General features: G+C 39.0%; 1 protein-coding gene across 1 annotated transcript; it reads right to left on the bottom strand.

Annotated features, from left to right (window-relative positions):
• Positions 1 to 2: 2 nt before the first annotated feature.
• On the bottom strand, positions 3 to 18,446 carry LOC141257997 (C-C motif chemokine 20-like). Its single transcript, XM_073672986.1, has 5 exons — positions 18,282 to 18,446; positions 9,922 to 10,006; positions 9,549 to 9,654; positions 3,425 to 3,499; positions 3 to 1,495 (listed from the first exon to the last, which is right to left on the bottom strand). Exons 1-5 carry the CDS (start codon positions 18,321 to 18,323, stop codon positions 1,435 to 1,437), a joined length of 369 nt encoding a protein of 122 aa, XP_073529087.1. The 5' UTR covers positions 18,324 to 18,446; the 3' UTR covers positions 3 to 1,434.
• Between the last annotated feature and the right edge of the window lie 3,598 nt (positions 18,447 to 22,044).

Below are 22,044 nucleotides of genomic sequence, written 5' to 3'. Positions count from 1 at the left end.
AATTTGGATCCATTATTCTTTTATTAGATTTGCTGCTACATTGAAGAAAAACTTAAACAAAACGCGTACAAAAATATATTAATTCATACAGATCTAGCATTCATTAAGGCCGTGTGCAGATCAGCCATTGACATTTATGCCCTGTCAAATTACTTGGGAAATATATAAAGAAAATTCAACAATTGATTCTTGTCCACAGTGTGACTTCCAATCCAATTTTTCACACAGGTTTTGACAAGAAACTCACATATGTCTGATGAAATAGGCAAACGTCATACAGACGTGTGAAAAAGATATAGTAGCATGTTTATGCAGACCCATAGAAGCGTTTGGATACGCAAAATTGCCGTCGTCTGGCTGCACCTTGCAAACTTACAACCTGCCCGTATGTTTTAACGCATCATAATAAAGAAACATTTTTACTTCAGATGGTGAGTGCCGCTATATCTTTTTCACACTGGTATTTTAAAATTAATTTTAAAGCGGATAGGTCATAAATGTCTGATCGGCTGGGGCCCGACAACCGGCACCTTTGCCGATCAGCTGTTACTGGTGTTGGCGGCGGTCGCCACCAGCCGGGTGTTCCTGTGAAGTAGGCCATCTTCTGGTAGTGGCCACTGTTTGGTACTACACATCCGCCTCCTATTCAAATCAATAGGAGTTGGATATGTAGTACCCTGCGGCAGCCACTCTCAGAAGATAACCAGCTTTGCCGCTGACACCGAAAACAGCTGATCTGCGGGGGTGCCAGGTGTCGGACCTCGGACAATCAGTCATTGATGATCTTTCCTAAGGATAAGTCATCAATGAAAAAGTAGTGGACTATGTCTTTTAAACTTCATACAGATGTCACCTGGCTCCAATTTGCATACAGGAGTCTATTGCTGCAAGACTAAATTGTAAGCCACCGAGCGTCCATGCTGAGAAGGTACAGAAGACATTGCATGTAGACTAGCGCATAGAAGGAGGACAGTGCAATCAAATTCTTTACTGATCCAATTTGAAAAATGTACCCGCTTATTGATTCTCATGTGATGGTACTCACTGAATTACTAAGAAGTGTTTTCTAGGACTCTAGAATTAATATTAATAGCCTTTTATTAGCATGGGGCATAAATGTTTCATTATTGGAATTAAATCTCCAGGATCGCCTGAATGGGATGAGCTTTGGTACCGAGCATAGACGCTCATATAGTGGAGCTACTCTGCTTATTTCTATAATGCTGATTGGAAAAAAGTACAGGGAGGGGTTCCTATAAATGCAATATAAAAAACATTGCATCTGTAATTTACAAGATCAATAATAAATACATAACAAATTTGTTAAGAGAGTGCTGAAATTATGCAATATGAAAAAGTAAATTAGCAGTCTCTGAAAAATACAGATTTGAATAGCTTATTTTTGAAAGAAAAAATAATATCATTGTAAAATGCTCAGATTCCAGAAATGATGGTTACGTTCTTCAAGGATTTTTCAATGTTTGTCTTCTTTTTCCTGCAAGCAAAAATATAGACATTTTACTAATCCTCTACTAAAGATTCACTTTTAATACTATAAATATATAGCTGATAAGCCTAAAAAGAAAAATGTTTTTCATTGGATTTTTAGGCTTTGCTTTTCACTTGCACTATATTTCTGGTTACAGTTGACAGTTGATATCGTGTGAGCACAAGAGTCTGTGGTGTATAGACCTCTTATATAGCATTAATTTGACAATGCAGATAGGACCTCAGCTTGTAACATAATTCTAGATGTGTAGTCTTAGCTGCCCCTTTAAAAGAGGATATTTTACTGGATTTTTTTAAATTTAAACCAAGTACCTCCCCCAATTGGCACTGCTCCACTGATTCAGGAACAATTATTATTTTCCTTCTGTGCCCCTCCGTTCCAAAGTTATACCCCCTGGCAATAATGGTTCAAATTTTTCCTTCAGCCAAATGGGCGTGAACTACAGAACTTCCCTGTGGGCGTTTGCTTTTTATCCTCTGAGGATAGTCAATTAAATCATGGCCATATCCACAGCATCTGCAAGGAGTTTGTAAGTTCTCCCCGTGTTTGCGTGGGTTTCCTCTGGGCTCTCCGGTTTCCTCCTACACTCCAAAGACATACTGATAGGGAATTTAGATTGCGAGCCCCAATGTGGACAGTGATGATAATGTCTGTAAATTGTCTGAATTGAAAAGCGCTGCGGAATATGTTGGCGCTATATAAATAAAGAGGTTATTATTATTATTATTATTATTGCTATACACCCAGTTGTTCAATGGAAAATTTACACCATTATTACGAGGGGGGCATAACTTTGTAATAGAGGGACACAGATAAAAAAGTAATATTGTTCCAGAATCAGTGAATTAGAGCCAATGCAAATTAAAAAATTCAGTGAAAGGTTGTCTTTGACTATAACAAAATAGATATACTACAGAAAAGTGGATGATATACATTCACTATATGGACCAGAGACAATACCACATGCTGAAGTCTCACAAACACATATAATAGGAAATTCATCAATCCATTTGCACCACTTTTGAGCTGTATGAATGCCATATGCCATATTTTATTAATATTTTTTTATTTTTCCACTTTTCAAAATCTATTGCAGTGTTAAGTGTTGTACTCTAATCTTTACTATTTCTATCTGAAAATCAAAGAGAAAGCCTATACACAACATAATCATCAATGAGCTGTTCTCTGAAGAGCTGGCAGATTGCATAGATATATCTGTGTGCATCACACAGATATGCAAAAGGGACACTAGGGAGTGCTAATAAAAAAGAATAAAACGCTACATCTAAAGAATGTAAAAAATAATAAAAGCAGTAAATTACAAAGTAAATTACAGTTTAGCTCAGATTTTATGTCTGCTGTTCCCCTGATTATGCCTTTATTTTTCTTATTTAAAATCAGAGATCTGAGCCTTTTTAATTTAGAACACCCAATAAGCTAACTTTTATGGTCTTTTCCGAGGGGGCAGTGCTTACAGGATAATTATACAGAGCAATCTAAAGACCACCCCCAGAGAATCCTATTAGCAATGTCTCTTATGTAAAGACCACAAAAATTAGCACTAAATAATAAGCCCCAAATCTCTGGAACAATGTGATGGATTTTTAAAAAGCACATGATTTAAAACAAAAAGGGGAGAACAGCGGGAATAAAATAAGAAAAAACTATCTTCTTTTGAGCTAGTGACTAGGGATGAGTGGACCTGTGAACTCTCTCTCTCTCTTTCTCTCTCTTTCCCCGGAACTCCGAACAGTGCAACAGACTTAATAATGGGTTAACCCTTTTTAGTATTGATAAATATAAATTGTGCAGAAATAAAACTAAACCAGTAAGGATAAAATAAATGCAAAGCAACTATTAGGTTTATGGGATCATAGAGCTTATGCAGCATGCAGGAGAAAAATATCTACTTACTTCAGTTTTGCAATGATGTTAATGACCCATGGTTCTTTGGGATTTGCGCAAACTCTAAACTTCTTGGTGATCAATCTGTAAGATCATAAAAGTGTCATTTCATCCTAATTGTAATCAACTAACAAATGTGTCCACTATTACCTTCTCTTGAATTTGGTTAAAGACTCCAATTTCTCATCATACAAATTCAATAAAATATTGCAATTTGCTAAAACACTTGCCAGGCTGCAAATTCACTACAAAACCATAAGGTGGCCAAACATAGCCTCATGTGTCATAAGCTTCTCTTGACAGAGTATCAAAAAATCATGTTCATTTTTAAAAGGTAATTTTAAGCCAATTATCTCAGGATATGAAGCAAAGGAAAAGGTAAGATGCAGCGCATATGTACAGCTCTGAAACCATAATAAAAATGATGAAATTCAAGAGTGCTTGCAGTAACGCCACTACTCCATATCTACATGTATATGTTTCTACACAGTAGAGATTATGTTTCTGTATTGCATTATTCATTTGTATAGGTTTGAGCTGCAATACCAAAGTTAACCCCTTGGCATACTAATGTAGCACCCTGAGGATTCGGCTGCTACAGGGGTATTACACCTCAAGCCAGAGGTGTGGTATTCCACTCCCGGGTAAGGATGGAGTGTGGAACTGAGCTCAGTAGGCTGCATGCACTACATACATCCCATTTCCGGGGGACAGACCAATGGTACTCCCACTAGAGAAATGTGCAGGTACGACAGCGTCTGTCCCTGGCTGGAGTGGGAGGGGGGTGGAAAATCCCAGTAGTGTAGGGGCAGATAGGGGGAGCAGTCTGGGTAATGCTAGGAGCTCATTGGGTGCTGGTCACCTGAGCTCACACATAGAGGGAGTATATAAGGTGGGAACCATCTTAGAACAGGGTCTTTTGTAGAGGTTTGGTCCGACAAGCAGAGCAGCTCGGCCAGCTCCAAGGCCAAAAGAGTGAGAGAGAGGAGAAAAGAAGGACCCAGAGGGGGAGAAGAGGGAACTCCAAGAATCCAAAATTAGACCAGAGGGTGAAGAGTTGGCACAAGGGTACCGGATCCCAAGCTGGTGGAGGGCACTAATCCTTAGCCAGAGACCGGAGGTCGTGGGCAGGATCTGCCACGACCACCCACTAAATCCACCCGGAAGGCAAACCAAGAATAGGGTCAGGGAACGCAGAGACAAGGGTTTTACCAACAAGAGGCCCGAGGGAGCCGGACTTAGGTGGATCCCTGGTGGGGAAGGCCAGAGAGAAGGACAAGTCAGAAAGGGAGCTCAGGAACACGCTCCAGAATCACCTGGGGGTTGGCCGAGTCCAGGACCTGGTGGACGCAGTACGGCTCGGGCGGTCACTCAAGGCCGGAGTGACCAACACAAAAGCAGTAAGTAAAAACCCTGAACTGCACAGCCCGACTCTGAGTTTCATTACCATCCTCACTGCACCTCCACAACCACCACCCTCTACAACTGACCCCCTGAGGCTATACCCCTCCCGTTGGGGGTTATACTACCTGAGCTGCACACACACCACCAGCCTCAGCGGACCCTGCTGCAGCGGCGGCCGTAGTGACCGCAAATCAACGGGTGGCGTAGTCGACACTAAAGAACATCCAGTAACATCTGTAGGACTGCCACACATTGAGCTTGACACCCTGGGCACGGACCGGGTCACAGCCACTCGGAGACTACAACCCCCATCTGATCCGGGTATCCCCCAAACAACACTGGCCCAGGGGGCGCGTCACTATCATGAAGCGTGTATGCAATTGGCTCGTGCTGAGGCTGCTCCATATACAGCTGGCATCTGCCTGTAACAAAAGCTTTCATAGATAACTCCAATCGCTGCTCTTTAAGCACTAATGCTGCTGTCAATCTCTGACAGTGGCAATTGGTAATGCGATCTTGAAGGGGAGGGTGTGGACGCCAATTCTAGTGCCTCCCCAGAAATGTGATCATGAGGTGCTAATAGCAAACAGCGACGCTCTGAAGGCCTCTAGCACTCGACCATTTTAGTGTCTCTGAAGCCTTGCCATGGGCTGAGCTTCAAAGGAAATTGTTATTTGGATTTATACTACAATAGTAAATTATTATAATATATAGTACCAGTATTCAAACGGGACAAAAAAATAAAGTGAAAAAAAAATAGAAAAATCTCAAAAGTCTGATCTATCAAAATATAATTTGTTTGTCCTGTAAGGTAAACACAGTAATGAAAAAAATATTGAAATGCCAGAATCGCCATTTTTTTGGTCAAAGCAAATCCCACAACAATATACAATACAAAACGGTCAAAGCATTGTATGTACCCCAAAATGATACCAATAAAACACTGCTGAAAAATATGTAAAAAGTCATGTTGTAAGAAAATGGCTATTAAAATATAAAATATACTATATATGTTTGGTATCGCCATATCTGTATTGACCTGGAAAAATCATGCTGCCAGGTCATCTTTTACCGTACAATGAACACCGTTAAACATATCTGAAAAAACACTGGTGGAATTTTTTTCACCATTCTGTTAAACTTAGATTTTTTTTTTTCCATTTTCAGATATCCATACAACTACAACTCATTCCGCAAAAAAACCAAACCTTCATAAGTGTAAATTAGTGAAAAAGCAATATCTTTGGGAAGAAAAGAAAAAAATTAAAGTACAATAAGTAATCCTTAAGGGGTGAAACTTAATTCATCTAATTATTTTTGCAACTTACTATGTAGCTATTTAATAGGTAACTGCAAATCATTTAAGTCCTAGCAATCACATTTCTAAGGAGGCAGGAACATGGTTGGATGTGAAACAAACCTAAAATGCTCAGATCTATAAATGAGCCACTTTATATAGTATTTATCTTGTCAACACACAATTGTGGTGAAATAATATAAGAATGTAGAAATATGTAGTTTGGCTGAGATACATTTTAGCTTGTAGTTCTACTGACTTTACATATGCCACACATGCCAAACTCTGGCCCGTGGGGTGGTTTTATTTGGCCCGCGAAACCAGAACCACCACCCCTATGTGGGGCCATTATTCCGTATGGAGGACTATCTGGGGGCATTATTCTGTATGGAGGACTATATGGGTCCATTATTCTGTATGGAGGACTGTGTAGGGCCCATTATTCTGTATGGAGGACTATGTGGGCCCCATTATTCTGTATGGAGTTTTATGTGGGGCTCATTATTCTGTATGGAGGACTATGTGGGGCCATTATACTGTGTGGAGCACTATGTGGGGCCATTATTCTGTATGGAGGACTATGTGGGGCCATTATTCTGTATGGAGGACTATGTGGGGCCCATTATTCTGTATGGAGGACTATGTAGGGCCGTTATTCTGTATGGAGGACTGTGTGGGTCCATTATTCTGTATGGAGGACTATGTGGGGCCCATTATTCTGTATGGAGGCTATGTGGGCCCCATTATTCTGTATGGAGGACTATGTGGGGGCCATTATTCTGTATGGAGGACTATGTGGGACTCATTATTCTGTATGGAGGATTTTGTGGGGCCCATTATACTGTGTGCTGGTTGGCCCACGATATTGTCCAAGTTTTTCATTTTGGCCCTCCGTGTATTTGAGATTGACATCCCTGACATATGCCTACGAAATGCCCTGAAAATGCTGAAACCTTGATAGTCTAATCAATTACAAGTCAAGGAGATCCGGCAAGATTAATTGACAACATATGAGCAGAAGCCATGATGCTAATGTGATCAGGACACTATCAAAAAAAGGCCCCAGTGCAAGAACAGTATATGGACCCTTTGCAGTCCAATAGCTCAACAAAATACACTTTTCCACCAGTTTTAGAGGTAGAAATGGGCCCTTATACTGCTTGGGCCCCTGTGCAGCTTCACAGGTTGCACTAATGATATGTCCGCCCCTGGATCAAGATTAGCCTGACGATTTTGAACTCTGTGTTAGGCTGGATTCACATGAATGTACGTAAAATCATCCGTTTTACATCTAGGAAAAACTGACGATTTTTCATTTGTATTGTCATCCATATGCCATCAGTTTATCCATTTAGTACATATATATGGCATCCGTTTTTTACATGAACAATTATAAATAATAAAGGACAAATACAGTTTGCAATCTTCATAATTATAATGTATCTGTAAAATTGCATGACATACAGGTGATAACCCCTATTTGGTCTGTTTTTTCACGAACCCATTGACTTATAATAGGCGAGTCTGATCCAGAATACAGATCCAAGTAGTGACTGATCCGATGTTTTACACGCAGATCCCCGTTGCGTGTGTAGAAACGCGCTTGTGAACTACCTCATTGACTTGCATTGTTCTTATGTTGTCTGTATCCTTCTCATTTTGCATACAGACAGCACATAGACGTTTAATACGGTCATCCGAACGACTCCTTACACTGACTTATGTTCTGTATGGATGGTTGCTTTGTACTTATAATGTTGGATTATCTCTTATTATATTATAGTGTGAAACATCATTCTGTTGGAAAAGTCAGGAGTTCTGTCTCCAATGATTTTTAGACACCAGCGTACCTAGTACGTTTTTGAAGCAGAAGATGCCGCAGGAAAATACCAATGGTCTATTTCCTGAAGTATCTTTTTTGGCTTACTTTGGTCATTTTTTGACTGTTTTGCCTCTGGCGTCTATTTTTTAAATGACTGTATATTTAAAATCAAGAGTGTCTTCCTAAGAGAAGCCGCCGGAAGAATGGACCTGTCTTTGAACTGTCTAAAAAATATAGAACTTATGAATAGCAAGTCATTTTTACATTGTTATGCATTATGTTCATTCTTTTTGCATTTTTTTTAGGGGAAGGGGCACTTTTAGACAGGATCTAGGCAGAATCCGCCTGCAAGAGACGTCATGTGCACATACCCCTAATTGTGGACGAAAAAAACGAGGAAAATATCAGCTCACCAAAGGTACACAGTAATAAATAGTCCTTATGGTGAACAGAATGAACGGGACCAGTATCCCTGGCATAAAAACCAAATGACAGAAGAAAAATTCCAGCATCAACAGAAAAATAAGTAAAATATAGAAAAATGCATTAATGTATGATAAAATCACATACGGTAATTAAAAACATAATAAAAAAACATGAGGAGGAAAAAGAGAAGAGAAATGGGAGGTGATACCTCACACGTTTTGGACACATATGTCCTTAATCATAGGGAAACTTACGCGTTTCAGACAAATGTATCCTTAATATGATCAAGGACACATTTGTCTGAAACGTGTAAGGTCCTCCTTAATTTCTTCCCCCTTTTTTCCTCATGTTGTTTTATTATGTTTTTGTTTGTTAATATATTTTTATACATTTTATTATTTTTTTCTGTTGGTGCTGGAATTTTTCTTCTGTCATTTGGTACCCCAAATTGTGTTTCTTTAATGCTGTGGTGCAGTTAAGTTCTCAAAGGCTATGTTCACACATCATGTTTTTTTCAGCATTCTTTTTCTGCAGGAAAACCTGATCTCTTGCCAGGAGGTTGTTCAGGATTTTTGTTGCTGCTTTCTTGCTTGTTTTGTGCGTTTTTTCAGCGGTTTTTTTTTCACTGTCCTTTTATCAATGTTATGCCTGCACATAAAGTTCAGTAAAAAAAAATCTCATTCTGGTTTAGGCACAAAAAACGCTAAAAAAACACTGAAAATTTGACAGTTGCATTTTTGATGCGTTTTTTCAGCGTTTTTTTCATCACCCATTCCTTCCAATGAGTGAAAAAACTCTGAAAGAAGTGACATGCTCTATTTTGCAAAAAAACATACAAAGCACAAAATCCTGAACCAAAAAAATCAAGATGTGTGCATGAGATCTTTGGAATCTCATAGATTTTGCTGGTACTGCAAAACGCAGCTGGGAATTTGCATAAAAATGCATCAAAAAACGCTGAAAAAAACATAATGTGTGAACATAGCCTTAGTGTGTCTGGCGTGAAAAGAACAAAAAAGTTAGATTTCAGCTCTAAAGCCTGCAGAAATGTAAATGCAGCTCCGGTGTATAATAAAGACTGTGACTCAGTGTAAGATCGGTGATGAAATGCATTTACAAAACTACTTAACTTTTTATGCAGATTAATTCAGTATGCAAACTATGCAATTAAGAATGTCACTTACATGGCGGCATCAATGTCGCACACCTCAGCAGAGTTCTGCATCATGTATCCTTTGACAGCTTTCAGGGGTAATGGTTTCCTGGTGTATCTATGGCAACAATCAAATACTAAAGAGACAAAGCACACAGAATAAGTTATGCGTTGCTTCATTCATCTTGGTGTCTTAAAGGGACTGTCAAAAATTAAAAAAATAACATCTACTCTTTCTGCTGGAAACAGCTCCACTTTTGTCCATTGGCTATGTCTGGTATTGCAGCTGATCGAAGTGATTGAAGCTGAACTGTATTTGCATAATGTCTTGTCTTATCAAGTAATACTGAATATATTGTACAAGATTGATGTCGGTGTATATTAAATAAGTAAACCCCACTCACCAGATGTGCTGTACTGGAAACCCAGCAGAAGAATGAACAGCATACTCAGGGAGCTGACACCAGACATGATAGATTTCAGTGGTTTCTGTGTAGTACACGAGTGCAGAGCACAGGTAGTTATATACTTTGCCTACAACCACGTTCCACCCACATTTTTAACTCATAACCTGAAATTTCCCCATTTACTTTCCACTTTTTCGTCATAAGTTTAAACTTTAAATTTAGCAAAGTATGAAAGGTGGCCAGGAAAGTACTACTGCCCACATTCTGTAATTCGGAACAAGGTACATTAACGTCATGGATCTTATGAAATAATGTGGCATAATGAATTCAGGTGTGTTATAATTTGTATAATTTGTATACTGCGAATTTAATCATGTTAGTGCAAGATAACGAGGAAATAAAAATCACCTTTTGCCAATGTATTTATTGTTGTTTTCTACATTCATATAGCTATATAGGTTGGACTTTAATTTCCAATCTCTTATCAGCTCATTTCTGTAACTCTCATCCCATAGCACACTGGTCTCTAGTAAGAGGAAAACTGCTGAATTTAGCTTTAGATATAAATGCAGATACAGTATATAATATATACAGTACACGTCATGATACTAAAAAGCTCTGATTTTTTCTGTGTCACAGAGCTGGATCCTTTTGCCAGTGGACAGCAGTAGCGTCAGTCAGTGAAATCTGTGACAGAGGTCCCCAATGAACATAGATAAGATAAAGCATAGTTCTTGCAATGTCCTCAACAAGCAAGTCATAGTATTTTTTTTTATGGCCTTCAGCTTGATATCGAGTCATGGCAACTTGATGGATGAATGATCTGTAGGAAGATAGATCTTGTGCAAGTCTAAATAGGTCCACCAGGGTCTTCTCTGCTGTTATCTTGATAGTATCAAGCCATCGGGTTGCTGGTATTCCTCTTCACCTTGTTTCTTCTATTCTCCAGTGATTGCTCTCTCTGTATGATGTGCCCAAAGTAGGCAAGCCGTAGCTTGATGATTCTTGATTCAAGTGACATGTCTGACTTGATTTGTTCCAAAATGTATTTGTTTGTTCTTCTTGCCATCCATGGTATTGATAACATCCTTCTCCAGCACCACATGTCGAAGGAGTTGATTCTTTATCGTCCAGGTTTCGCATCTTTATGTTACCACAGAAAAGATCAAATTCTGTACGAACTTTGTCTTTGCTGCCAGTGAGCTGTTCCTTAATTTGAAGACCTTGTCCAGTGACTTCATTGCTGCTTTGCCCATAGCTATTTTCCTATTGACTTCCGATGTTGGCGCTGCATCTTGAGTGATCATTGATCCAAAAAGGTTGAAGTTCTTTACAAAATCATCACGGTCCATCTCAAATGAGTCCCGGTAGTATCTGACAGTAGTCAATATCTTTGAGTTGTTTGTGTTGAGTAATAGTCCTATGTTCAAGCTTACCATCTTAACACTAAATAATACGTCTTTCATTCCTTCTACGCTTGTTGCTATCTCCGTATTTAAGGTTGTTGATAATTCATCCAGCAATTTTGATTCCTTCTTTTTCGTCAAGTCTAGCCTTCCTGAAAATAGCTTCTGCATATAAACTGGAGAGAAATGGTGACAGGTATCAGCGTTGTCTGACACCTTGCTCTATTTTGATCAATGCTGTGTTGCCATGTTCCGTTATAGAGGCATACAATGCCATTTTAAGGACCTCTTAGAAATTGTGGGCTCGGCCCTGGTTGGTTTCAACTAATTTACTATGCGGTAGTGATAATCTGTGTTGGACTATGTCTGCTAGTGGAGATGCATTGTTAACAATCAATTAGTTGGGAAAGTCATCCAAAGATCATGGAAATGGAATGGAGGGTCAAACAATCATCAGGGTTTGGTGGATGACCACAGAATGCAACATGCTAAAATTCATAGTGCCTACTCTAAAATTCAGTTGCAGAAAAAATAATTGCATGGAGCAATTTTTTTTAATTTTTGGGAAAGGATCTTTCCTGCTCCAGCATCACTGTGCCCATGTGCAAAAAGTGAGCTCTTGGTTTGATGACTTTGGTGTGGAGGAACTGTACCGAGTCCTGACTTCAACTCTTTAAAGACTTTTGTGATAAATTGGAATACTAATTGAGAACCAGAATTTTTTTTGTTTCACCTTACAAATGATATGTTGACTGATTGGATATGAATTCCCATAGATAAACTCAAAAATGTTATGGGAAACCCTACTAGGAGAGAAAATGCTATTACATCAACAGAATGGGCACCTACTGAAGAATAATGCTCATGTATTTGAAATCTGATGTCCAACAAGCTCATGTAATTGTCATGATCTCAAGTCCCTATCATTTTGTTCATATGCTATGTACTATGTATGTATATATCCACACAGTATATATCGATCAGCTATAGCATTAAGACCACCTGTGTAGGTCCAACTCGTGCTTGCAAAACAACTGTGATCTTTTGAGTCATTGACAGGGTGGATATAACAAATAAAAGGTCTGATTTATAGAGAGAAGGGACGCTATCCAAGTAAAAGATGTGTAGCCTTGAAATTCACATACTAGAATAATCTGATTTAAAAAAAATATGTGGATATATGAGGTTGAGTTAATATGTATGTAAATATCTATAAGTAAATTCATCTAAAAAATGAACAATATTAAATTAGACAGTGGGTACGGAAAGTATTCAGACCCCTTTAAATTTTTCACTCTTTGTTTCATTGCAGCCATTTGGTAAATTCTAAAAAGTTCATTTTTTTTCTCATTAAAGTACACTTTGCACCCCATCTTGACTGAAAAAAAACAGAAATGTAAAAATTTTTGCAAATTTCTTAAAAAAGAAAAGCTGAAATATCACATGGTCATAAGTATTCAGACCCTTTGCTCAGACACTCATATTTAAGTCACATGCTGTCCATTTGCTTGTGATCCCCCTTGAGATGGTTCTACGCCTTCATTGGAGTCCAGCTGTGTTTAATTAAACTGATAGGACTTGATTTGAAAGGCACACACCTGTCTATATAAGACCTCACAGCTCACAGTGCATGTCAGACGAAATGAGAATCATGAGCTCAAAGGAACTGCCCAAGGAGCTCAGAGACAGAATTGTGGCAAGGCACAGATCTGGCCAAGGTTGCAAAAGAATTTCTACGTTACTCAAAGTTCCTAAGAGCATAATGGCCTCCATAATCTTTAAATGGAAGAAGTTTGGAACCACCAGAAGTCTTCCTAGAGTGGCCCGACGGAAGCCTCTCCTCAGTGCAAGACATATGAAAGCCCACATAGAGTTTGCTCAAAAACACATGACTATGAAAAATAAGATTTCTGGTCTGATGAGACGAAGATATAACTTTTTGGTGATAATTCTAAGCGGTATGTGTGGAGAAAACCAGGCACTGCTCATCACTTGCCCAATACAATCCCAACAGTGAAACATGGTGGTGGCAGCATTAAACTATGGGTGTTTTGCAGCTGCAGGGTCGGGACGACTGGTTGCAATTGATGGAAACATGAATGCGGCCAAGTACAGAGATATCCTGGATGAAAACCTCTTCCAGAGTGCTCTGGACCTCAGACTTGGCCGAAGGTTCACCTTCCAACAAGACAATGACCCTAAGTACACAGCTAAAATAACAAAGGAGTGGCTTCAGAACAACTCTGTGACCATTCTTGACTGGCCCAACCAGAGCCCTGACCTAAACCCAATTGAGCATCTCTGGAGAGACCTGAAAATGGCTGTCCACCAACGTTCACCATCCAACCTGACGGAACTGGAGAGGATCTGCAAGGAAAAATGGCAGAGGATCCCCAAATCCAGGTGTGAAAAACTTGTTGCATCACCCCCAAAAAGACTCATGGCTGTACTAGCTCAAAAGGGTGCTTCTACTCAATACTGAGCAAAGGGTCTGAATACTTATGACCATGTGATATTTCAGTTTTTCTTTTTTAATAAATTTGCAAAAATTTCTACATTTCTGTTTTTTTTCATTCAAGATGGGGTGCAGAGTGTACATTAATGAGAAAAAAATTAACTTTTTAGAATTTACCAAATGGCTGCAATGAAACAAAGAGTGAAAAATTTAAAGGGGTCTGAATACTGTCCATACCCACTGTACACAACATTAGAAGAGTAGACATCAGTGACCCAACCCCTCACTTACCCCTAGAGTTTTATAGATATTAGCTTCTGCAAGTGAGAATAAACTTTTCCATATTTTTTGCAATAAAATTCACCTATACTCTGATGAGCAAAAGGGTAACAATGTTTTGAACTTTTGAATTTAAGTTTCCATATCTCACCATCAACTATTGCTTTGAACATGAGACTACCATCATTTTATAGACAATCATCTTGGCTAGCTCATGCATAAATTTGACTTGCAACTATTTAGTATATGATTAGTTATGAAGATTCTTGTCATGTCACTGCATTGTTACTGTTTTGCTTCTGGTGGTGGAAACATTTTTTCATCCTGTATACTACAAAATACAACCTGTTCTCTTATTCCCTAAAGGCTCAGTGTGTTATTAGGTTTATTCCCAAGTGAAAGGTCACTGGTTCGAATCGAGGGGTAGTCAAGAAAATTTCCCAAGAAAAGAGAAACAGCATCATGCAGCTCATCGATAGCCGTCTCTCGGCAAAGAAAATTGCCAAACTGCATCATTTGAGTGCCAAGACATTTGGAAGATTATGAAATGAAGTCTGTCCATCCATTCAAAAGCCAAGAGGTGGACGTCCAGGCAAAATATCAGAGTCAACAAGTCGGCTCATCACAAGGTCTATCAGTTCTGACATAACAAATATGGCAGTGGAGGTGGCTCATATGCTTCGTAATAGTGAGATCTCAGATGTCCATGCAAGCACCATGCGATGCACATTACACAATTCTGGAATGGTGGCCCCAAAAAAGGTGAACAAGCTTCGACTTCAATATTATAAGAAGTGTCAGATCAAATTTGTAAAAAAGTACGAAAAGTGGACAGTAGAAGATTGGAAACTGGTGATTTAGAGTGATGAGAGAAAAGTCAATAGGCTAGGCACTGATGGGTACAAATGGGTCTGGAAGAAACAAGGGAATAAGGGCTAATGGATCAAGAATTTAAAGGAACTGTCAAGGTCGGTGGAGGAAGCCTGGTGATATGGAGTTGTTTCACAGCTAAAGGTGTTGGATACTTGATGATGATTGATGGTCGTCTCAATGCTGAGCTATATGTGAGTAGCCTACAAGACGTGTTACTTCATATACTCGAGTAATATGTGTATGAAAAGGATGACATAGTGTTCCAGCAAGACATAACTAATCATATGTAAAATGGTCGCAATTCAAATTTATATATGAGATAGCCAAGATGATTGTGTATAAAATGATGGTAGTCTCACGTTCAAAGCAGTAGTGGATGGTGAGATATGGAGCCTGAAAGTTAAAAATTCAAAACATTGTTTTTCTCATACTAATGTGCTAGAATAAAACGTACAAATAGTTTGAGGAAAATCCCACTTCTCTGATATTTTCGGCTCTATGCTCACTAACAGACAGGTCAATTTCCCTTCGCCACTACTTTCCACTAATGCCCCTTCCTCATTCTCTCCACCTGAGTCCGACTTCTCTAATTCCACACATGGTTAGACTTGAATGACCTTCTTCCCTTGACCATGCAGATCGAAGATAATATACTCCAGACCATTGTGTCTTTGTGTTTCACACTCCCTTCCACCCTGTTATTGTATCTTTTTTTTGTTACAGCTATTAGTGACAATGTTCCATGTTCTGAATGTGTTGGTGAGATAATGTTTTATGATCTCTTTCTCACTAAGGAATCTGTAGCAGTTACACTTTATGTCTAAGAATATTATACTCTGTAAATATGCTAATTCTTTAAAAACCAATTAAAATAATTCTAAAAGAAAAGAGCAAACGTTAGTTTATTAGTTCATTCGTTTTTAACTACTTTATTAAAAGAAATATGTTACAATTTTGATTTCGCATTGATAATTATTATAATATTAACTATGCAATCATTTATTTTAAAAACAATATAAAATGTAATGTTTAAATATGTATTTATTTATTATTTGTTTTCTGCCGCCGAATGAAGCTGACATTTTCATTTGTTGGTGTGTAAGTGTCTGAGCACATCACTTACACACCATTCTGCCCCGGTCTTATGCTCACACTAGGGATCCAGTCTCTCTGCCCTTGTCCATATGTATGTCACTTGACAAATGGTAAGGTTTTTAATATTAGAGTTAGGACTGTCCCATAAGGGTTGCCGTGAAGTGCCAGGATGGCTTTCACATTATTTTGATCAAAATTATGTTAACTAAATACCCTATATTATTTATCATTATTTTTGCACTGTGCGATTTATACATTTACTTTCAGTTATTTGGGTATTTTTCTTGACTTTGGTTTCTCTCTGTTTAATGGCCTTGTGTGAACATGCATTTACATTTTGCATGCACATCTACTTACGTTTCAGATCAGACCTTCAGGTTTTTTCTTTGCAGTCAGTATGCTTAGTGCATATAAAAGGGTGTGGCCGCCCTTCATCTGGGCTGAGACGCCCATTCTGCCCTGGTCTTATGCTCACACTAGGGATCCAGTCTCTCTGCCCTTGTCCATATGTATGTCACTTGACAAATGGTAAGGTTTTTAATATTAGAGTTAGGACTGTCCCATAAGGGTTGCCGTGAAGTTGCGGGATGGCTTTCACATTATTTTGATCAAAATTATGTTAACTAAATACCCTTTATTATTTATCATTATTTTTGCACTGTGCGATTTATACATTTACTTTCAGTTATTTGGGTATTTTTCTTGTCTTTGGTTTCTCTCTGTTTAATGGCCTTGTGTGAACATGCATTTACATTTTGCATGCACATCTACTTACGTTTCAGTTCAGACCTTCAGGTTTTTTCTTTGCAGTCAGTATGCTTAGTGCATATAAAAGGGTGTGGCCGCCCTTCGTCTGGGCTGAGACGCCCATTCTGCCCCGGTCTTATGCTCACACTAGGGATCCAGTCTCTCTGCCCTTGTCCATATGTATGTCACTTGACAAATGGTAAGGTTTTTAATATTAGAGTTAGGACTGTCCCATAAGGGTTGCTGTGAAGTGGCGGGATGGCTTGCACATTATTTTGATCAAAATTTTGTTAACTAAATACCCTTATTATTTATCACTATTTTTGCACTGTGCGATTTATACATTTACTTTCAGTTATTTGGGTATTTTTCTTGTCTTTGGTTTCTCTCTGTTTAATGGCCTTGTGTGAACATGCATTTACATTTTGCATGCACATCTACTTACGTTTCAGTTCAGACCTTCAGGTTTTTTCTTCACAGGCCATAGGAGAGTGTAGATAGTGCCCGACCGAATCTCCTACACTAATGGGCTGTCCAGTTCAAAGCTGTAGGGGACGCCAGGCGCCATTTTTTTGTAGCCCAGAGTTGTGCTATGAGCTACAATTTTCTCCTCTCACTGCTCACAGTGTTTAGTGGTGAATGGTGACATGAGGTCTGGGCGGCTGCAGTGAGAAAAGCATCAGGGCAGAGGTAGTCAGGACAGATAGGGCAGCCTGGTATTGTACTACTAATGCCAGGCTACCAAGCTGTTCTCACCACTGGAAAAAGTCACTACTAATGCTCTGTTCTGAGCGGTGAGAACAAGGCTGTGTCAGAGACTCCTTCTAGTAGATTGTACAAGTTGGAAGCCTGGTATAAGTAGTAGTATGTCAGGCTGTTGACCTGTGCTCACTGTCGCTGTCACCATCATGTATAGAACACAGCAGTGCAATCATGATGCAGCTGTGCTTTGCACGCTAACTCACAACTGCTCAGTGTAAGCTTCATTCAGATGTCCATACATATAAGATATCTGAATAATGCTTTTCACTGACTGAGCAGAGTCATGCATCTAAGCCCATCATGTGTGATGCAGCTGTGTATCTAAGCCCGTACAGTCCGCTAAGCAGGGTATCTAGCCCTTCATGTGTGATGCAGTTCACTGAACCATGTATCTAAGCCCATCATGTTTGATGAAGCTGTGTCTCTAAGCCGGTACAGTTCGGTAAGCAGGGTATCTAAGCCATCATGTGTGATGTAGCTGCATACCTATGAGCGCAATAGCCTGATAGTTTCCACAGTCGATAGCATCTCCCTTCTTTGGAATAGGAATAAACACAGATTTTGTCCAGTCCTTGGGCCATTTACCAGTTGTTGTATTTTAGGTAGGCTTTTTATGTATATGATGTGATAGATAGATATAAAACAGAAAAATCTTTGATTATATATAGATAGATAATACATAGGTAGGTAGTAGATAGGATAGATATGGGTTAGATAGACACACAGCACATTATACCCACCCTTGTAGAAGCCTTTTCCTTCCTGGGATTCTGCAGCAGCATCTTTATTTCTTTCTTCCAGTATCTTCAGTCTTTGCTGAGATTGAACAGTGGAGGAAGGAGCTTTCAGCTTTCAGCTCCTTGTTCCACATTCAATTTCATTGTCTGTCCCTGCTATCAGCTGAATCCTGCCACTACTGGCTTACACTGTGCTGGCACAGGGAGGCTGAGGCAAAAGTCAAGGCGAGTGTCTGGCACGGTGGGGGTGTGCTGTCTGTTGTGATGTTACATCCAGTCTCTGCCAGACAGAAAAACTCTAGACAGGGTGTGATCAGCTTTTCCAGAAACAGGAGAAAGCTGGTTACATCCCCAGGTTTGGTATTTAGGCAACAGTGCAGAATGCTGACAGGGAGTATATTAAAAACTGTCAGCATTCTGCAGTCTAGGTACACACACAGAATTGGAAAAAGCCAGGACAACCCCTTTAATTAAGGCAGCCAAAGATGAAGGATGACTGAGATGAAAAGTATGTCCCTGCCCGCTTCTCCCTGCTAGAGTCACTATGATTGCAGGTCTCTCCGTATTACAGATGGGCAATTTTATTACAGTTGAAATTAATTCTGCTCAAATTTTACAAAAATACACATTCTGGAGAATACAGATTTTTTGTAATTGGCGCCACATAAATTCACAAATTCCCAACAGAATAGTAGAGGGCCTGCAAAAGGTTGAAAATAAAAAACATACCTCACCACTCATCTCTCTGGCACACTGTCCGGTCCTCCGCATCTCTGTCGCAGTGCATCTCCGGCCCGATGTTCACACTAGGCCAGAGCTCCTGGTCTCAAGCAAACCTCGGAGTTCACTGCTCATGACCTGAAGTCTCAGGGAACAGTGAACACTGGCCTCAGAGGTCATTGCACATGCATAGTTAAAGCCGAGGCTTGCTCCTCTCTTGAGGCCCCGACCTAAAGTAAACCCTGTTCAAGAGATGCAAAGCGATGGAGGCGTGGAGAAGCCGGGCAGGGAGTAGCCGGGATGGCCGGAAGGGTGAGCGGTGTTATGGTAAATATTTATGCTTTGCTTTATTATTTAGATAATTCATATATCTTTGATAATTTTGTATTTTAATATTAGCTTTATAAGTGTTATTCATAAATAACAGGGCGTTGTCTCTGATATAGAGATGTATTAAAGCCTTCCTTTGTTTCTGAACGTATAGTAAACTAGCCAGATAGCCAGATCCTAAGGAATGCGCAGAATACATAATTTACAACTTTGTTTTTCCCAACTTATCTTCCTTTTTAAGCAACGTAATGTAAGCCACTCCCACTTTCCTTATCTTTGTGGTTTGTAATAAAAACTTGTAACCAGGCATCTGAGGGCAGACAAGTTTGGGACACAGACAGAATTGATTGTGTTTCTCTTGTCTCTGATCAATTGACTCCCTGATTTGAACAAAACTGGCAAATGTGTGAAACCTCTTGAGTTTCTCCTAAAACTTTTCATATGGGTTTCTCCGTCATTACATGGTGCCGAAAACCATGAACTGGACCTCCTTTGGACCCGAATGCAAGGATATCTCTCTCGGAATACTGAATGATGATCCACGGTGAGTAACCCATTGTGTTACTAAAAATCCAGTGTTACCTAGAGGGCTCCAAGACAGGTGATTTGTGGTCCAGACAAGACAATCTCTGTTGAACCTTTGCCGCTTTTTGAATTTGAATTTTGTACAATTTGAAGGGTGTAGTTTTTAAAATGGTGTTATTTTTGAGGATTTTCCAATATGTAGGCCCCTCAAAGTCACTTCAAAACTGATTGGGTGCATAAAAAATGGGACTTGTAAATTTCCTTGAAAAATTATAAAATTGCTGCTAAATTATAACTCTTCTAATGTCCTAAAATATGAAATAAAAGAACATTCGAAAAAGGACTTTGACATAAAGTAGACATTATGAACAATGTTACCTAGTATGTGTGGTGTAACTATCTGGTTTAAGGGTGTAAGTATTCAAAATTTTTTACAAATTTCAAATTTTTTCATGAAACTAAAATTGCAAAACATGTCAATATAAATTACCACTATCATAAAGTACAAAATGTCATGGAAAATCTGTTTCAATAACATGAAAAGTGGGCACCACCAAGTAACATTAAGGTCAGCCTAATGCATATATTGGAAATATCAACAATGATAAAAAAGAAAAGGATATGCAATATACAGGGACCTCTAGAAAAATAACAATCAATTTTATTGATACAAAAATATATATATATAAGCAAAAAGACAGAATAAAGACATTTAAAAATCCCAAATGCCTGGAAGAACTCATCCCACAAACTCATAATAAAGCTGTGGCAACCCTATTCCACAACAGGCACAGACACATGTACACCTGAATGGTTATCCCAATAGGCACACTACAATAGAATATATGTGCATCACAATAAACAACTGTGTGCTAGGGAATAAGGGGGTCTAACCCAATAGGGGCACATGAATAAATACAGATAACATGTCAAACATGAGATAACAAATATATGTCAGAAAGAAAAAATACAAGAATAGTTGTGAACGCCTGGAATAGCCCTGCACGAGATAAATAGGTCAAAGGCAATAGCCCAAAAAGGACGGGCAACACGATCACATACAACCTGTGCCTATGGTCTAAATTGTGGAAAAGGGGGTGAAGCTCCACGTGTTTCGCCGCACGATGTGGGGCTTTGTCAGAGGAAAATGTGCAAGTAATGACAATCTGCTAGCATTAATGTATGGTAAAATAAGTTAGATAATTATTACCAGCTGACGGTGAGCGAGTATTCAGCGTCTGGAGTCCCGGAACATCTTGCGTATGCGCAGTACAGCAAGTGGCGCATAAACAGTGACAGTAACCACATGATTAACTATGGTACAATAGTGAAATAATGACGACACAAAAGAGCGACGTCTATGCGATGTGTGGTGGAAGTAAAGTCCTGAATTGCCACGCATGCATGGATAACTGCAATGTGAGCAACGAAACTACACAATACGCATGCGCCTGCTCAGAGCCATGTCCCCACACCATTAAATACGGGTATGGCATGGTCTATACATGGGCGTATGCATGGTGAACATACATCGTATAAAAGCACTATGTATTAGATTCCATTAAGGAGGGAATTATACCACCATGGTCCAATAATAACATTTGGTAAATACGATAGAGAAGCCAATCACACGGAAAAAAAATCTTATGGAGCAAAATCTTATGGAGCAAAATGCTGAATATAGTCCTAGATAAATATATACCTTAGGCTAAAAAAGGCAGATACTTTAATTTAAAGAAAAAATATAAACTCAACTGCTATTATATAGATGAGAAAAAAAGTATCTACATTTGTATAACTGACATAACACTGCAAATAAAAGCCGTGATTAGAAATGAATGAATCAAAATACAATGAATAAAAGTGAATATACATAAAAGGTGAGTACAGAGAACATATCCCTTATTCCCAGTATGATGCTTGTTCATTAAGGTCAAAATTGGCTCCGTCACTAAGGGGTTAATTGAGGAACATCCATACAATGCTTAGTATCAGATCTTCATTACATAATGGAGCAGGATAGCAGACTACACATTGAATGCACATAAATGATCTCCCTTAAACTCTACGCCCCATACCGACAGCCATGGCTGCTAGATAGCTGATAACTTTGAAATAAAGTTTACTTTTTATTATGCCCTTATTTTATGGTATTGAAATGTTGGTTTGAGGCACTGCAGAAATGTAATTC

The sequence above is a fragment of the Phyllobates terribilis genome, unplaced genomic scaffold (genome assembly GCF_046119375.1).
Source record: "Phyllobates terribilis strain yellow unplaced genomic scaffold, ASM4611937v1 Scaffold_3__8_contigs__length_932513732, whole genome shotgun sequence".
Lineage (NCBI taxonomy): Eukaryota > Metazoa > Chordata > Amphibia > Anura > Dendrobatidae > Phyllobates > Phyllobates terribilis.
The sequence above is the reverse complement of the archived record's forward strand: the minus strand, read 5'-3'. Positions and strand labels throughout refer to the sequence as shown.

Bases quoted from the DNA above. Each gene is read 5' to 3' on its own strand.
- LOC141257997 (XM_073672986.1), bottom strand. From the start codon at position 18,323: ATGCTGCTGCAGAATCCCAGGAAGGAAAAGGCTTCTACAAGG. The intron at 10,007-18,281 runs GTGGGTATAATG...TGTACTACACAG, and splicing joins AGGAAAAGGCTTCTACAAGG to AAACCACTGAAATCTATCAT. The intron at 3,500-9,548 runs GTAAGTGACATT...ATGATCTTACAG, and splicing joins TGCGACATTGATGCCGCCAT to ATTGATCACCAAGAAGTTTA.